The 15,814-nt window shown below is 36.9% G+C and overlaps 1 protein-coding gene across 1 annotated transcript in view; it reads left to right on the top strand.

Annotated features, from left to right (window-relative positions):
- The first annotated feature begins 4,585 nt into the window (after positions 1-4,585).
- Positions 4,586-15,814, top strand: part of osbpl10a (oxysterol binding protein-like 10a) — a 45,640-nt gene continuing 34,411 nt past the window's right edge. The window contains exons 1-2 of the mRNA XM_077547932.1: positions 4,586-5,133; positions 14,137-14,312. Coding sequence (XP_077404058.1) covers positions 4,880-5,133; positions 14,137-14,312 — 430 coding nt within the window. The 5' untranslated portion in view covers positions 4,586-4,879. The remainder of the gene's footprint in view (positions 5,134-14,136; positions 14,313-15,814) is intronic.

Here is a 15,814-nt window from a genome sequence, read left to right as displayed (position 1 = left end):
GTCTAAATTTGGTCAATTTCATATTTTTCATATATCCACTGTACACTATTGGAGGATTATTTATTTAAATTTTATTTTGGTTATTTATTATTATTATTATAATTATTATTATTAGATTTGTACAAATTATTGTTCAATCCATGGGCGTTTCTTGCCCATTTTGGGGCTGCAGTAGCACTCCTAAATTGAATCCCAGCCCAACTAAAATTCAAAAAGATTATTTGTTTATTTTTAAAATGTATATTATGTCCTTTTTTTAAAAAAAATAAAAAATACTAGCTATAGAGTTATATATATATAATTTTTTTATTATTATTATTATATATATTTTTACAGTACTTTGTTATTAAAATGGAAGACCTATACAACAAAACAACAGCAAAGACCCCCCAAGACACCTCAAAAACGATTTGCTCCACCCAGCACCTCCCAGCTCTCCCCAAACTAGCGCCTTTATTTTTAAAATGTACATTATGTCCTTTTTTTTAAATACTAGCTATAGAGTTATATACATAATTTATTATTATTATTATTATTATTATTATTATTATTTTTACAGTACTTTGTTATTAATATGGAAGACCTATACAACAAAACAACAGCAAAGACCCCCCAACACACCTCAAAAACGATTTGCTCCACCCAGCTCCTCCCAGCTCTCCCCAAACTAGCGCCTTATTCTGCATTCGAGAATGGTCGGAAGTCGGACCTTTCCGAGTTCAAACCAGGAAGTGTGTACGAGAACGCCCCCTTGAACTCAAAAATTGCACTTGCGAAGTCGGGAAAAAAAAGTACCCCAACTTAACCGATGGTCTACAATGTGACGTCACTCTGCAATGGCGACCCCATTGAATGGTGAAACACAATTTGCTTGAGTATGAAACTAGATAGCTTTCTTCATTCATAAATATTCGACATAGCTTTACGTAACACAACGTACATTACAGTTGCCGCAATTTCCCTGCATGAAATTATACAGTGAACTACTGAACTGTATGAAATGCTTATGAAATAAGATAAAAACAATAAATGACGCAAAATTGCGAGATGGCAAGTTTGTTGGAGGTCAAAATTAGTTTTGAGGACCAAAATAAAAAAACTATTTATCACTATCCGCCATTTTGGTTGTTTTTCTCCCCGCCTGGAACGCTTTCAGTTCAGAACTAAGAAAAAAACAAGTCGGATATATATTAATATCATTATTTACACAGATGACTATGCAGATTTCCAGTCATATGCAGACAGAACAGTGGTATAAATAGTAAACACTCGGACTAAACCTGGTTTATATGGAACGTTTCTTACCTTGTCCTTACCAACACTTTATTATCATTTCCGGTCCTCATGGTTGCTGAATGTAATTGTAGCTCACTCACTGTTTATGTTGTCAGATAAGAGTTAGCTGACTTTTTTTTTCCTACCTTGGAAACATTTCAGGTGGTGAAAGCAACACTGTCCTTTGTTTGAATTGGAATGTTAAACGATAGCCGTTATCTTCTGTGTGTGTGTTAATATTAAAGCCAATGTGCTACTGACAAGATAACTGAATGAATGCCCATGCTCAAAAAGTGTTGCATGTCTTTTGGAAATGTGGGAATGAAATTACATTAAATTTTTTTGTTTTAAAACATTTATCTTGCCTGAGAGCTCAGCACCCCTAAATCTCTGTCCTTAGAATCACCCCTATCAATTTAAAGTGTTGACTTAAGAATATTGTACTGAGCTGCCTCAACAAAGTACACAGTGATACTGCTATATTGTAAATATTACATTAAAGATTAAAAATTTATTTTCTGGCGTACTGTATATTTTGTTCTTCTGTAATCATACACAGGCGTCACAACGACTTCCTTTTCCAGTTTTATGGTCATCATAATATAACTCCTCTTTGCTCTATTACGGATGCAGACGGGTTCAAATTCAGACAACGAGAAACAAAACCTGTCGCTTAAAACTCCCAGATGTTCTCAATTTCTGAAAAGATGACATTCGTGTTCTTGAAAGACCTCCTCCTCAGCGGTAATCCAGATTACAGATGTTGGGAGCGGACCGGAAGAAGGCCTGCGTTCGGTTGTCTCCTCTGCCTGTTGATGCCTCGGTATAGTTGTAGAGAAGAAGAAGTGGTAGGAATCAAAGCCTCTTTCATATTTCACAGCACTGAGGTCGGAGAAAGATGACGCATGCCTTTTTGATCGAGCGCAGATGAGGAGGCGATGAAGCGGAGATGAGGAAATAGATTGGGATTGTTGGTTCTCCCCAGATTCCTTTTTACCGCTGTAACTGATTCATTGTTTCATCCATCTATTATATGAATACATTTGGAACTAAACGTCAATGGCAAAGGCTCTAAACGGTTTGACGTTTAATGAAATGCAAGCTTTTAACCAACATTGCTCTGTTTCTGTTGCTCAGGGAATATTTTTTCCACTCTTCCGTATTGATCTCAGCTTTGAGGCTGCCTCAGCAGACATGCGGCGGGAATCTATCTGAGCCCCGCTAAGTGTCCTGCAGAGATTCATCGAGGCGAGCCGTCGATTGCTCAGTGCAGTCGTTGTCTCTGGTGGTAGCCCGTGATGCTTCTTTTTAAAACTCATTCACTGCCATAAATTCATTTAAAAATAAATAAATAAATGTATATATATATTTAAAAATTAGGGGCAAGAGGCGATTAATTTTTTTAATTGTAATTAATCACATGACTTCACTAGTTAACTCACGATTAATTACAAATTTTATATCTGTTCTAAATGTCGTCAATGAATTTTTTAAAAACAAGAGGAAAAACTATTAAAAATTCGGGGCGTCAGGCGATTAAAGTTTTTAATCGTAATTAATCGCATGACTTCACTTGTTAACTTGCGATTAATCACAAATTTCATATCTGTTCAGAATGTACAGTAAAAAAATTCTAGGTTAACAAAAGTGGAAACAAGTGTTACATTAATAAAAATAGTTAAAATAAAATTTTGACATTTATAGCCGTCAATGGCAATGAATGAGTTAATGTAAGCATTTGTAAAATTTGTAAAAAGTTCAATCTGATCTGAGCCTGAATAAGAATCATAATGGAAAACATAATTTGGTTGTAGTCCTACATGAACCAGGAAGCAAATACAAATATGACTGTATAATATTTTGTTGTAAGAATGGCAATAGGTGGGTATTGCTGTGTAAAAATGTACCCATTCTGAACAGTTTATTATCTTGTTAGGAGGTCCTACAGACCACATATATCAAACTCAAGGCCCGGGGGCCAGATTTGGACCACCACATCATTTTATGTGGCCGAAGGCAAATCATGTTTGTCTAATTCATGATTGATCATTTACCCTTATTGTTATCAACTATCAATATTGAGGATTGTTTTCACTTTTAATATTATATTGCGAAGCGTTTTAATTTTTTTTTTTAATAATAGAGAAATAGTTGATGAGAAACGCTTCTGATTTCGGAACTTTCATTCATCAATATGTTGTGTATAGTATGTAGGAAGGAATATAAGTATGGAGGACCAAAACTGCCAAAATTAAAACTAAATGACTAAATAAATAAATAAAAGAATAAGAGTAAAAATAAAAACAAAAACAGATATAAACAATATAATTTAAAAAAATTATAAAAAAATTATAAATGGAAATAAAACGACAACAAAAAATATCCCATAATAAATAAATAAGTCCGCTTAGGACCGCCCCCTCATTTGAATAACATTTCAACCCGACAGAGTGTCTGCAGCATGAAATAAATGTGAGAGTAGAGCGTTTTTATTTATTTATTGATATTAATTATATTTATATATTTATTTGTGTATTTATTTCAACATTTTATATTTTTTTAATTTATTTTTTAATTGTATTTATTTATTTATTTATTTATTTAAGGGTATATATTTCTGTTGTTGTTTTAATTTCCATTTAAATTTATTTTTTATGTTTAATATTTGAATTATACTTTTTATATCCGTTTTTTTCACTTTTATTTATTTATGTATTTATTTAGTAATTTATTTATTTTTAATTTTGACAGTTTTGGTTCTCCATATACAAGACAATCATGTATTACAGGTTTACAAAAGTGCCACCACTAATTTCTAACTGCGCCCGACTACGAAAATGCCCCAAAAAAAACAAAAACAAACCCAGACTGCACTTTGCGCTTGATTTGTGCTTTGCAAAAATAGGGCCCCACTACTTAAGTCAGCTTCAAATTATGCAGACGGCCAAAATCCAGTCTTCAAACCAGGCTGCTGGGTCAAAACAACTAACCCAACCTTGGGTAAAAGTAACCCAATCTACTCAAAATTCACAACTACTTTATTTGCTTTGGGGGGGGGCAGGGAAATAATTCCAAAGTACATTTGATTTGTGAGGATTATTTTTATTTGAAAATGTTATACAATGTTGTGGTTTGTATGCTAGTTACAGGCAGAAGCGTTGCATTATGAAAATATCCGAAATGCCCGGATGTTCGGAATTGTCACTCGTTAATTTCGCACTATGATGTGGATCACAATACTCTATTGTAACTTCCGGGGGGCGGCTCAAGTGGGCGTGTCTTAGTGCAAAAAAAAAAGCGCTGGCTCAGTGTACTAGTGTATCGGTGTCACACAGCCTCGCGCCGCAGAGACGAACCAGCCGGGACTCGAACATCGCCTGTGGGAAGATGTCAGTCTTTACACGCAGCGGGAGTCGCTCGCATCTACGTCACGGCGCGGTCACGACACGTCCACAGTTCGCTGTCTTTCTCGACACTTCAATGTGGCGGTGGTGAAATCATTCCCACGACTGCCTGCAGGGCTCCATCCCTGTCCCCCCCATTCCGTCTCCTCCTCCTTGTCCTCATCCAGCTCCTCCTCTTCTTCAGCCGTCCCGTCAGCAGCATGGACAGGACGCCGAGCAGTCCACATCACGGAACCAACAAAAGCAACTCTTCTTCTTGTGACCGAAACAACTCGTCGAGAAAATCCGGCGGGCGCACGGGTTCGGCAAGCCCCGGCTCCGGCCCCCAGTGCGGGGCAGGAGGCGGCCGCGGGGCTTTCCTGGGGAACAGTACCGGTTCGCAGCAGGGTCGCAGGCGACAAATGGAAGGAGTTCTCAGCAAGTACACCAACCTCATCCAAGGCTGGCAGAACAGGTAAATAAAAATCACACGGAGTTAGTTTGGCTTTACTTTTGTGAATGGCTCGTTGTTGATTCTGCAATGTCCACGTTGCACTTGAAGGGGAAGGGGCGGGGAGTCATTTAAATACAAACTACTACTGTAGATGAGTGCTTGAATCTTTATTAATTTTTTGACTGTTTACTTTAAAACTCAAATAGAGCTGTACTTTCCTCCTTTTTTGTTAGTATCCTGGCAAACAGAAAAGTGGTTCACACGTCTGCCTCACAGTTCTGAAGTTGGGGTTCGAATCCTTTCTATGTGGAGTTTGCATGTCGTCGTACATCAATAGGTTAATTTATGACCAAAAAAAGAGAGATAAAGCCAACTGTGGTTGAGATCTTGAGTGACAGAGATATTGGTTTCTTATATGGCCAAAAAACAAGCAAGGACAGCAGCAACATGGAGGAACATCACCCAGAGAGTAATAACGACAATGATGCAACGGATTTAGAAGAGCAAGATTCTCCTGGATCCATCTTGTCACTAACAAGTAGAGCCAGCTGTCCTCATTTCAACCTTTGCTTATGCCAAGCTAAGCTATCATATACAACAGCACCCTAAAATTATGCCCAATTGCATTAATTTAATATCTTTTTTAAAAAATCACTTATTTCTTCTGCTCTCATTGATTAAAATGGTACTAACATGGTGCTGCGCTAGCTGGTTCTTACTGTCTTGAAAGCCAGCGCCATTGCCTTTTAACTAGTGGTGTGCCCAAAAAATTGATTCTCATAAGAATCGCGATTCTCATTTAGTACGATTCAGAATAGATTTTAAATGTCCCAAAATCGATTTTAGTTAAATTATTTCATATTTTATTAAAATTATTTTATACTGTCTTGCCCGATTTGGCCACTTATGGGCAGCGTGGTTCCATGCGATCTAATACACTGTTAATTTGTAGCCACATTAGAGTGTAGAAGGAAAAAGTCACAATCAAGTTATTCCAATCAAAGTTGTTTTTTTTGCAGTGTGGAACCGTTCTTTTGAGTGCCGCGAGTAGCGCGCTAATTAGCATTAGCGAGTCAGACTGGAGTAGATCATTACAATTCCTTGCACATCTATAGATTGAAGCAAAAATCATTGTCAATCAAATAATTTTGAATCAAAAATCTGAGAATCTGCAGAAAGAGGAAAAAATGTCTAAAAATGATCAAAAACCAAGCTTAAATTACTTCCAGTCTGTTTTTGGGAGATTCCTCCCCCTTTAGATATAAGTTTTAAGTCTAGAACTATAAAATAATTGCCAGCATTCGGACAGTTAGAGAGACCTTTTAAGAATTGTTTCTTGTTGTTGGCTCCAAGATTTGTGGCAGATATATTGTCTTGTGCTAAAATAGTAATAATCTGAAAACGAAAAGTAAAACAGGTGAGTTGTTTCTTTTGTCAGTTAACATGAGCTAATTTCACATTTATTGCTACTTAGTTTACAATTTTAGCTGGGAACATGTTTTGCTAGCATAAAAGTCGAGCCAGTGCTAGCTAGCATTGCTAGCTGGCTTTAGCTGTGGTTGGTTTGAACAAACATCAAAATGTAACATTCATGTGATTCTTTTTCTTCTCAGTTTGAGCAAGTTTTAATTTTGTACATATACATTTCAGAGTTTGTACTTTTATTCTTACCTGAATACTTCTAAAGTGGTCTTTTTTTTTAACGCAAGTATCTGTTCTATATAAATTATTTTGCTGCCTCTACAGTGCAACTTCTATATTTGGATATCTTTGTAGACATAATGCTTACATGTGACTTTTGAACTACTGTATTTGTTTAAACAAAAAGGTGGGAATAGTACTCATTCTTGAAATTAGAGAGAGTCCTTATAACATAAGGGGTACAAGTGTCTACAAAAAATAAATAAAAAATAACAAATATTAAGCAAAGGTGGGTTTCTGTAAAAGGTGTTAATTTGTGGAATGATTTTGGAACTGACCTGAAAAGATGTCATTCACTTGCTGAATCTAAAGAATAAAAGCAAAGTAAAAAAAAAAACTTACATCAGACATGAGCTGTTAAAATTGTATATATGCTGTAATTTCTTTGCATGTATCGGTATGAGTGTAATGAAAATTGTATATGTGAGTATATGTTAAAGTGCACTTGTATATATGACTAGGTTTATACGGTTCCTTTTGTTGTTATTATTTTATCAACATAAAACGAATAAGGGGTAGGACGAGATAACTTCCCCCTACCCCTTTTGAAAATATAAACTCTTTTCTTTATTCCTATTCTTGTTTTTTCTTTTTTTTAATTCAATTTATATTTTAAACTTGTAATGTGTTTTCTTTATGTTTATATGTTCAACAAAACCATAAACCATTCTTTAAAAAAGTATGGCAAATAAAATTTAAAATATTGTACAGCCACAATAATACAATTAGCATTTTACTTGCTTTTTCATATGTCTCTGTTGTCAAGTTAGTTTTGACCAGTCTTAACTTGATGCCTTCTTGTTATCTCAAATTAGTTTTTATGTGCATTTATTTAGTCATAATATTTCTTCTTTGGACACTCTCATAATGAGCCCACGGAGAAGTCGACATCCCAGCATTGCATTATTGTGTGATTCATTCAGCATTTATGACTACCCCCTTTTCTCGTTCTGATTTATTCTTCTTACAATGCAGCCAATACTGAGAGTTTTCAGAAAAAAAGTGGAGTGAATGATATAAAACTTTATTCAAGTCAATGTGAAGGTGAATTGTGATTTGGATCCAAAGAGGGACAGAATTTTTTTCCCCTTCCCTGCTACCTAGCTTTTTTTTTTTGTAGAAACACTAAAATCAAGCACAATTTGATTGATGTTGGGTGAGATTTTTTTTCTCCCAGAAAGGCACTGAAGTAGGTAGGCATCTTTGGAAATTGTTTTGGATCAAACACATGTTGACAATTTTGGCATTCAGGTCCTTGTTACTAACTGCAAGATGTGAAAAAGTACTGAAACACGGAATAGTTAAACAATTGAATTAAAGGTCAGCAGTAATAAATGCATTTTAATCTTAAATTGTCTCAAAATCAGTTTGGTAGATAAGATGACCATAGGTTGTGTTTCCGCAATGTTTATTTAATTGTCCACACAACGGATTTATTAATAGAAATGCCTTGCAGGTGACACAGCGTGTTAGAGTAATTACAGTCATCAGTGAATTTTCAAATGACAAGTGTATTGAGAGTGCTGGGCAGGCGCTGTGGTGGCGAGAAAACAGACCCGAGTGGAGCTAAATACGATGCTGTGTAGGTGGCCCTCTGCCAATGTGAAGTGTTGATATGTTGTGTAAGTGATGTGCATGATCGTAACGGATCGTCAGTTGATATCTGTCCTTTTTGACTTGGACTCTAGTGATGTGAGTAGTGTTTATGATCAAATTCATCCTGTTCTGTCTTTTGAACCAATAGTAGGTTTGTGCAAAATATGCAATACTAACATAAATCCAGAGTTTGTGTTGGCTAACTTACTGTATTACTGGCTGAAGAAACATCTACCTCTGCTATAAGGTAGAAAATAAATCGATAATAGAAGTGCAGATTCCTCCATGTGTTGATTCTAAATTCAGACTTTTCTGTGCTGTCAAATGAATAATGTTGAGGTGGCAGGTGGGTGGCCGGGGCACATTTTGAGGGATGAATCATGACATTGCTTCACTTGCCTCAGTTGAAGGTGTGAATTGAAAAAGTGCAGCTTCAGTGAGGTGTCTCGGTGGCAAACTCGAGGAAGAAAACTTATACATGATAGACAGTTCAGCGTAGCACTCGACACCTTGCATTTCCCCTGGACTGAATTTGGGATTTGGAGCCATTTTTAGGGTTTTGTGGGCTGTATATCAAACAGCGTAAATTTGGCGTTCAATTAATGACTTTACTGATGAGACACCAGTTTTATTTATACTAAAATATGCAATTCTATATTTGTGATGATTTTATGGAATACATACAGTACAGGCCAAAAGTTTGGACACAATTCTTTATTCAATGCATTTGCTTTAAGGCATCACAACTATGTATGAATTGATGTAGAGTTATGTACTGGACACAAAAAAAAGGTGAAATAACTGAAAACATGTTTTATATTATAGATTTTTCAAAATAGCCATCTTTTGCTCTGGTGACTTTTTTGCATACTCTTGGCATTCTTACATCTGGTAACTCTTTAAAGACTGATGAAAAACCCTTTCAGGTGACTACCTTTTTAAAGCTCATCGAGAGAATGGCAAGAATGCGCAAAAAAGTAATCAGAGAAAAGGGTGGCTATTTATTTATGTATTCATTGTATTATTTTCACCTTTTTTTGTCAAGTACAGTACATAACTTCAAATGTGTTCGATAGTTGTCATAGTTGTACATAATCATGAAAAGAAAGCATAGTATTGAATAAGAAGGTATGTCCAAACCTTTGGCTTTGTACTGTAATTTTTTGTGCATCTGTCGTCAGTCACATGCGCTACCAATTTTCACGTCCCTGGAAAAATTATGTATATACTGTATATATAAAAAAAAAAAACACTTTTCTGCAGCATTACATGGTCTTTCTGAAATCCTTATGATAATTTTCCAACAATGATGATATCACTTGGTTTGGAAAGCCAAATTATGATATCTGTGTAAATGAAGGCTAAATGTAGAAATTGTCTACTTAAGATAAGATAAGATAAGATCCACTGATTGTCACACCCATCTAAGTACTTGCACCTGGTTTTGAATTAATTAAGACTTGGTTTAGTGAAAATTCACCTCCATTGTCCACCAACGCTCAAAACAAAAAATGTAATTTACCCACCACCATTAGTTGGCTTTCCATCCACCTATTTTTATTCGAATTTTCAGGAAATGCCAAAATAGAACTGAATGGAAACGCTAGAAATTCGCAAAAAACGTTTTTACGCTTAGAGGGGGTGGATTTCGAGCGTATCGAAAAAAGGAAAATGCAAATTTTGGCTATGGAAACCAGCGAATAACCAACGGTGAGACCGGATCCACGTCGCACGTTTTGACCGGATATTACGTCACACGTACGTTTGTAGTCCCAAAGCAATGTCGGACGATAAAGTAAGGTATGTTTGGGGGACGACGAAACAGATTTTTTTGGGTGAATTAATGAAAGAAGCGAATATTAAAGCTATTTTAGATGGAAAACAGCAAAGAAACGCTACGGTTTATCAAGAATTACAAAAGAAAACTCATGCGATGTCATCGCATGGCGCAGTTGCTTCCTGGTCTTCTTCTTCTTCTTTTGAATTACTGTTGGATCACATCTCTATGGTTTATACCGCCACCTACAGCGGCGGAGTCCCCTCTCAACATTTGCATAAAAAGAACACACAATTCAAAACAATTTGATGGAAACCTGACTATTATTTTCTCTTGGTTAATTAAACAAGTAACAATTATTGGTACCATTATCTCCGGTAGCTACATTAGCTAGCTAGCTAGCAAATGGAATGGAGAGTAGCACAGCAGCCAAATGTTCAATTGTTAAATACACAATCCCCCCCCCTTTTGGATAATATGGAAAAGTGAATCAAATTGTATTGTTGTGAAAAGAATTTATGATACCGCTACTACTTTTAAAGCATTTTAACAGGTAACACTCTTGCTATCCTGTGTTGTTGCATTGTTAGCGCAGATTTTCGCTGTAGCCTCTAATAAAGGTCAAAAGCTCAGGTAACACACAGCCTGCATCTCATAGGTCAGCATTTTCAGCTCTGTTACATGTGAGCTTGGGCATATGGCCCTGTATTTATTATCCAGAACCATCCATCACGTTAAAGGGGCCTGTACTCTTGTTTAGCTGCTACGGCAAGACTGCCCAGAGGGGTTCAACGGTAAAAGGCCCGCTCTGCTGACTGAACATGGGATTAGACTTAGTGTGCATGTGTGTGTGCGTGTGTACATATGGATGTGTGTGATAAAAAGGCACGGCTGGACGTAGGCAGATTGTTCACTGATTTGCTGAGGTTGACATTATTCACACTCCGCATGGACCAACAAGATTGTGAATAGGGATCAATATTCAGGTGGTGGTGAAGACGTCCTCTTTTAGAGTTTGTTTATGATCACACAACATTGGGATAAAACTGTCACATTTGGGTTTTTATACTTGTATTGGGACTTTGGTAGTAAGCAGATTGAAGAAAACATGCCATGTTTTAATAGTATAACTACACTTATGGATTCATTTTAGGCAGCATTTTAACAAGCGGAAGCCCAAAAATGTCAAGTATCTTTGGATTTTTCTGTAAGCAGCACTTGATGCAAAAAGTTTGGACACACCTACTTTGGGATTTTTATGGGTACTGGCGGGGAGCCACGTCTTCAACCATTCTGTGCAACCATGATGTGCCGTTGGATTGCAAATCAATGCTGTAATTGGACGTGGAGGGAGAGCATTGATTATCAGTTTCAGCCAAAAGAAGATAATGCATGGCAGAAGGAGGAGCGCAAGGACAACTACTGTTTCTTCAAATTATGGATAGGTCAGCAGAAAAACACCAGTGACACTCTGACCTGTGTTGGGTAGTAGAAACTGAAAAGTGTTGAATGGAACAGACAGGTCATTTTTGTCAGGTCATTTGGCCTTCCATCCATCCTGCCATTATCCAAACCATAGGAAATGAAATACTTATCACGGGGCATGTGTCTGTGGCTTTGGAATCTCCTAGCCTAGCAATTGTATTTTGTATTTCCCTTAATTCTGACTGTGCATAAGGAGTAAAGGCTTTAAACACGGTCACATCCTTTCTCCCAGAATCTTGTTCAAGCGATTATGGCTTTGCCTCGGTCTTTTATCAAACGTCTTGAAAATTTGTAGGCATTTTTAGCAGTCTTTACAAAGGAAGAGCAATATTCATGCGGTCTCATGAATGAGGTTTTTGAGCATTATGCTTAGATTACTCTTAACCAACTTTCAGAGGTTAAAATTTTGTGCTGAAGCAAAGGTGTAATCTGTAGATCACTTCCACAAAACCTATACAGTAGGTAGCTTTGTGGGGACTAAGATTTGGGAATAAAATACATTGAAATACATCTTCAGATATCTGAAAACATCTTAAGACCTCTAAAGACATTTTAAGAGCTCTTAAGACATCTTCATATTTTCAAAACATCTCAAGACATCCAGAGACATTTTAAGACATTAGTTTTTCCAAGACATCTAAAAACATCTTAAGACATCTTCATATTTTTAAGACATTTAAAGACATCTCGAGACATCTAAAGACTTCTTAAGACTCACGTCCATAGATGCATTTTATAAGTCAGGTTTCCATCCAACTGTTTAGAATTTTTTAAGCAAATTTACTGAAAATGCGCAAAACAGACATGTGACTTATGCCCGTTTCCATCTGTTCATTTTTTTGCAAATGTTGAGAGGGGACTTTGCCGCTGTAGGTGGCGGTATAAACCGTAGAGATGTGATCAACCAGTGATTTTAAAGAAGAAAAAAAAGACCAGGAAGCGACTGCGCCGTGCGATTACGTCGTATGAGTTTTCTTTTCTTTTTCTAGTTCTTCATAAACCGTAGCGTTTCTTTGCTGTTTTCTATCGAAAATAGCATCAATATTCGCTTCTTTAATTAATTCCAAAAATATTTCTGTTTCGTCGACCCACCAAACATACCTTACTTTATCGTCCGACATTGCTTTGGGACTACAAACATACGTGTCAAAACGTGCAACGTGTATCCGGTCTTGCCAGCAAAACCTGCTTCAATAGGCAAAATTCGCATTTTCCTTTTTTTCTTTTTTTTTTTAAACGCTTCAAAATCCACCCCCTCTAAGCGTAAAAACTTTTTTTGAGAATTTTGGGCCCTTTTTCGAATTTCTAGCGTTTCCATTCAGTTTTAGTTTGGCATTTCTTGAAAATTCGAATAAAAAGGGGTGGATGGAAAGCCAACTATTGTCGGTAGTCTTTACAAAGGAAGAGCAAAATTCAGTTTAATTTTAAATTAATTTGAATGAGGTTATTGAGCATTATGCTTAGATCACTCAACCAACTTTCAGAGATGATCATTTTGTGTACGTGTAATCTGTAGAAAACTTCCTAGAAACCTATAGAGTAGGTAGTCGATCAGTCCTGTTGCTTTGTGGGGGCTAAGATTTTGCAATAAAAGACATTGAAATACATCTTCAGACATCTTAAGACATTTAAAGACATCTTAAGACCGCTTAATATTTCCAAAACATCTCAAGACATCTAAAGACATCTTCATTATTTCAAGACATCTAAAGACATGTAGAGACATCTAAAGACTTTTTAAGACTCACGTCTATAGACACATCTTATAGACATGTTTTGACTTATTAAGACATCTTAAGACATCTAAAAAATGTGTCTTAAGAGACATCGTAAGATGTCTTGGACACTTTAATGGCTGGATATTAGGGGTGTGCCCAAAAATCGATTCTCATAAGAATCGCGATTCTCATTTAGTACGATTCAGAATCGATTTTAAAGGTCCCCAAATCGAATTTATTAAAATTATTTTATACTGACTTGCCTTTGTCTGTCTGTGCCTTCATTTGGAGCGCTGTTCATGTTGTACCCAATTTGGCCACTTAGGGGCAGTGTGGTTCCACGCGGTCTAATACACTGTTAAGTTGTAGCCACATTAGAGAGTAGAAGGAAAAAGTCACCATCAAGTTATTCCAATAAAAGTTGTTTTTTTGCAGTGTGGAGCCATTTTTTGAGTGATAAAAGTGCCCGGAGTAGCGCGCTAATTAGCATTAGCGAGTCAAACTGGAGTAGATCATTACAATTCCTTGCACATCTATAGATTGAAGCAAAAATCATTGTCAATCAAATCATTTTGAATCAAAAATGTTTCTTAATCGAAAATCGATTCTGAATCGAATCGCAGACCCAAAAATCGGATCGAATCGTGAGACATTCAAAGATTCCCAACCCTACTGGATATGGTATAGTCTGTTTTTGGCCTGGTGAAATTTTCCCTCCCAACCTGTTTATCGATCTCTGTTTTTCAGGTACTTTGTGTTGGATCCAGATTTGGGACTGCTGCTGTACTACGTTAACGAGCAGGGAAGGAGCCAGAAGCCACGAGGGTCCCTCCCCTTGATTGGCGCCACGGTGACTCAGAGTGATGAGGTTCCGCATATGTTCATTGTCAACTCCGTCAATGGAGAGCTGTACAAACTCAGAGGTATGACGCCACTCTTGTTTGATCCGTTTGTTTATTTACTCCACTCTCAAGGAGGAGAGAGTGTTTTATTAGGAGGGAGATGCGCCTTTCAAATGCTGCTGGCGTTGGAAATGATTTTCTATTTCCAGTCAACACATTGAACTGTTTTTGTAGACGGCTCAGCTGCACTCAAGCATAAAAATGTGATTTACATGCCGACGCAAGACTTGTTGTGCCTGTCGGGAGTTTTGGTAGACAAAGAGTGGGACCTTGAACATGCACCTTTTTTTATTTTAATTCATCCAAACTTTACGCTTGCTGGAACTTTGGCTGGTGACGGAAAAAAAAGATAGATTGTAGATGGATTGATGTTGGCATATGCTGTGCCACTAGAGTTTAAACAAGGAATTTTAACATTTGTCTTTAACGCATTTGAATTAGATGCGGTGTAACAGTAGGACAGTCTGAGCTTTGTGCCCGAGGCTTTTTCTTCTACTTTTTTTTCTCTTTGATTGTTGCTAAACTCTAACCACTGGAACCGGTATGCCCCCTAATGCTCTTGGGGGAAGGATTTCAAAACAAGAACAACTTGGCCTATATTCCCTGAATAACTCCATGTGTATTGAGCGAAGGGGAATCAATGATCCCACCGAGGAGAGGTCGGCAGAGTAACACACAGACTGAGATCTTTTCCATTTTCAAGTGCCTTACTCATATTTGGGGTTCTGAACAGACAAAAATATATTCAATTCATTTTCATATTTTTTCCTGGTTTAGTTCATCTTACCCAAGATAATGTTCACAATTTTTAGTAATTTATATACCCCAAGAAAATCAGCATTACAGATACTTCAGATACTTATTGTTAAAGCAACAAGTGTCCGAAAATGAGAAAACAGAAGTATTTGCTCAAACATCAGGAAAGTATTTAAGTAGCTCACATGTGCAGCTCTAAACAATCAGCGATGAAGATTAGCCAGCACGCTCAGATTTGGTTTAGGTTTCCATGGGAACCCCCTGAAATCCTACCTTGGGAGGGGCAGAGTGGAACTTTTAAAGTTCAGCAAGGAGTCATTTTGCACTTTTCACGGCTTATGCAGCTTTTGATGTGCGTTGCCATATGTATCGTCTCACTCCTTTTCTTTTTTTTCTTTCCTTTAACGTGCTTTTCTTATCACTTGTGTCGTTGTAAGAGGATACATGCACTGTCTCCCTTGGTGGTTTCAACAACCGACCGCCATTCTACTATATTTCACTTTGAATGTAAGAACGTGTAATCGTATCCATGAATGGTCTCCAACAGCCTGAGGGTTTGTCGGGCTTCGTAACTAAGGTTGAAAATAGACCATTTTACTATCAAACGTGGACAATCTTGCTTCTTAGAGGGCAGCTTTGATTCAACATTTTTGACTGGCCGGTACGTACGTTCGAACATATTTCTGTTAATGTTCGAACATATTTAAATACACATTTGATGCTTGTTGGCTAAATGCTACAAAGGCTAAGCTACTTTTCTCCACTCG

This window comes from Vanacampus margaritifer, chromosome 17, assembly GCF_051991255.1.
Source record: "Vanacampus margaritifer isolate UIUO_Vmar chromosome 17, RoL_Vmar_1.0, whole genome shotgun sequence".
NCBI lineage: Eukaryota > Metazoa > Chordata > Actinopteri > Syngnathiformes > Syngnathidae > Vanacampus > Vanacampus margaritifer.
This window is presented reverse-complemented; position numbering and strand designations above follow the sequence as displayed.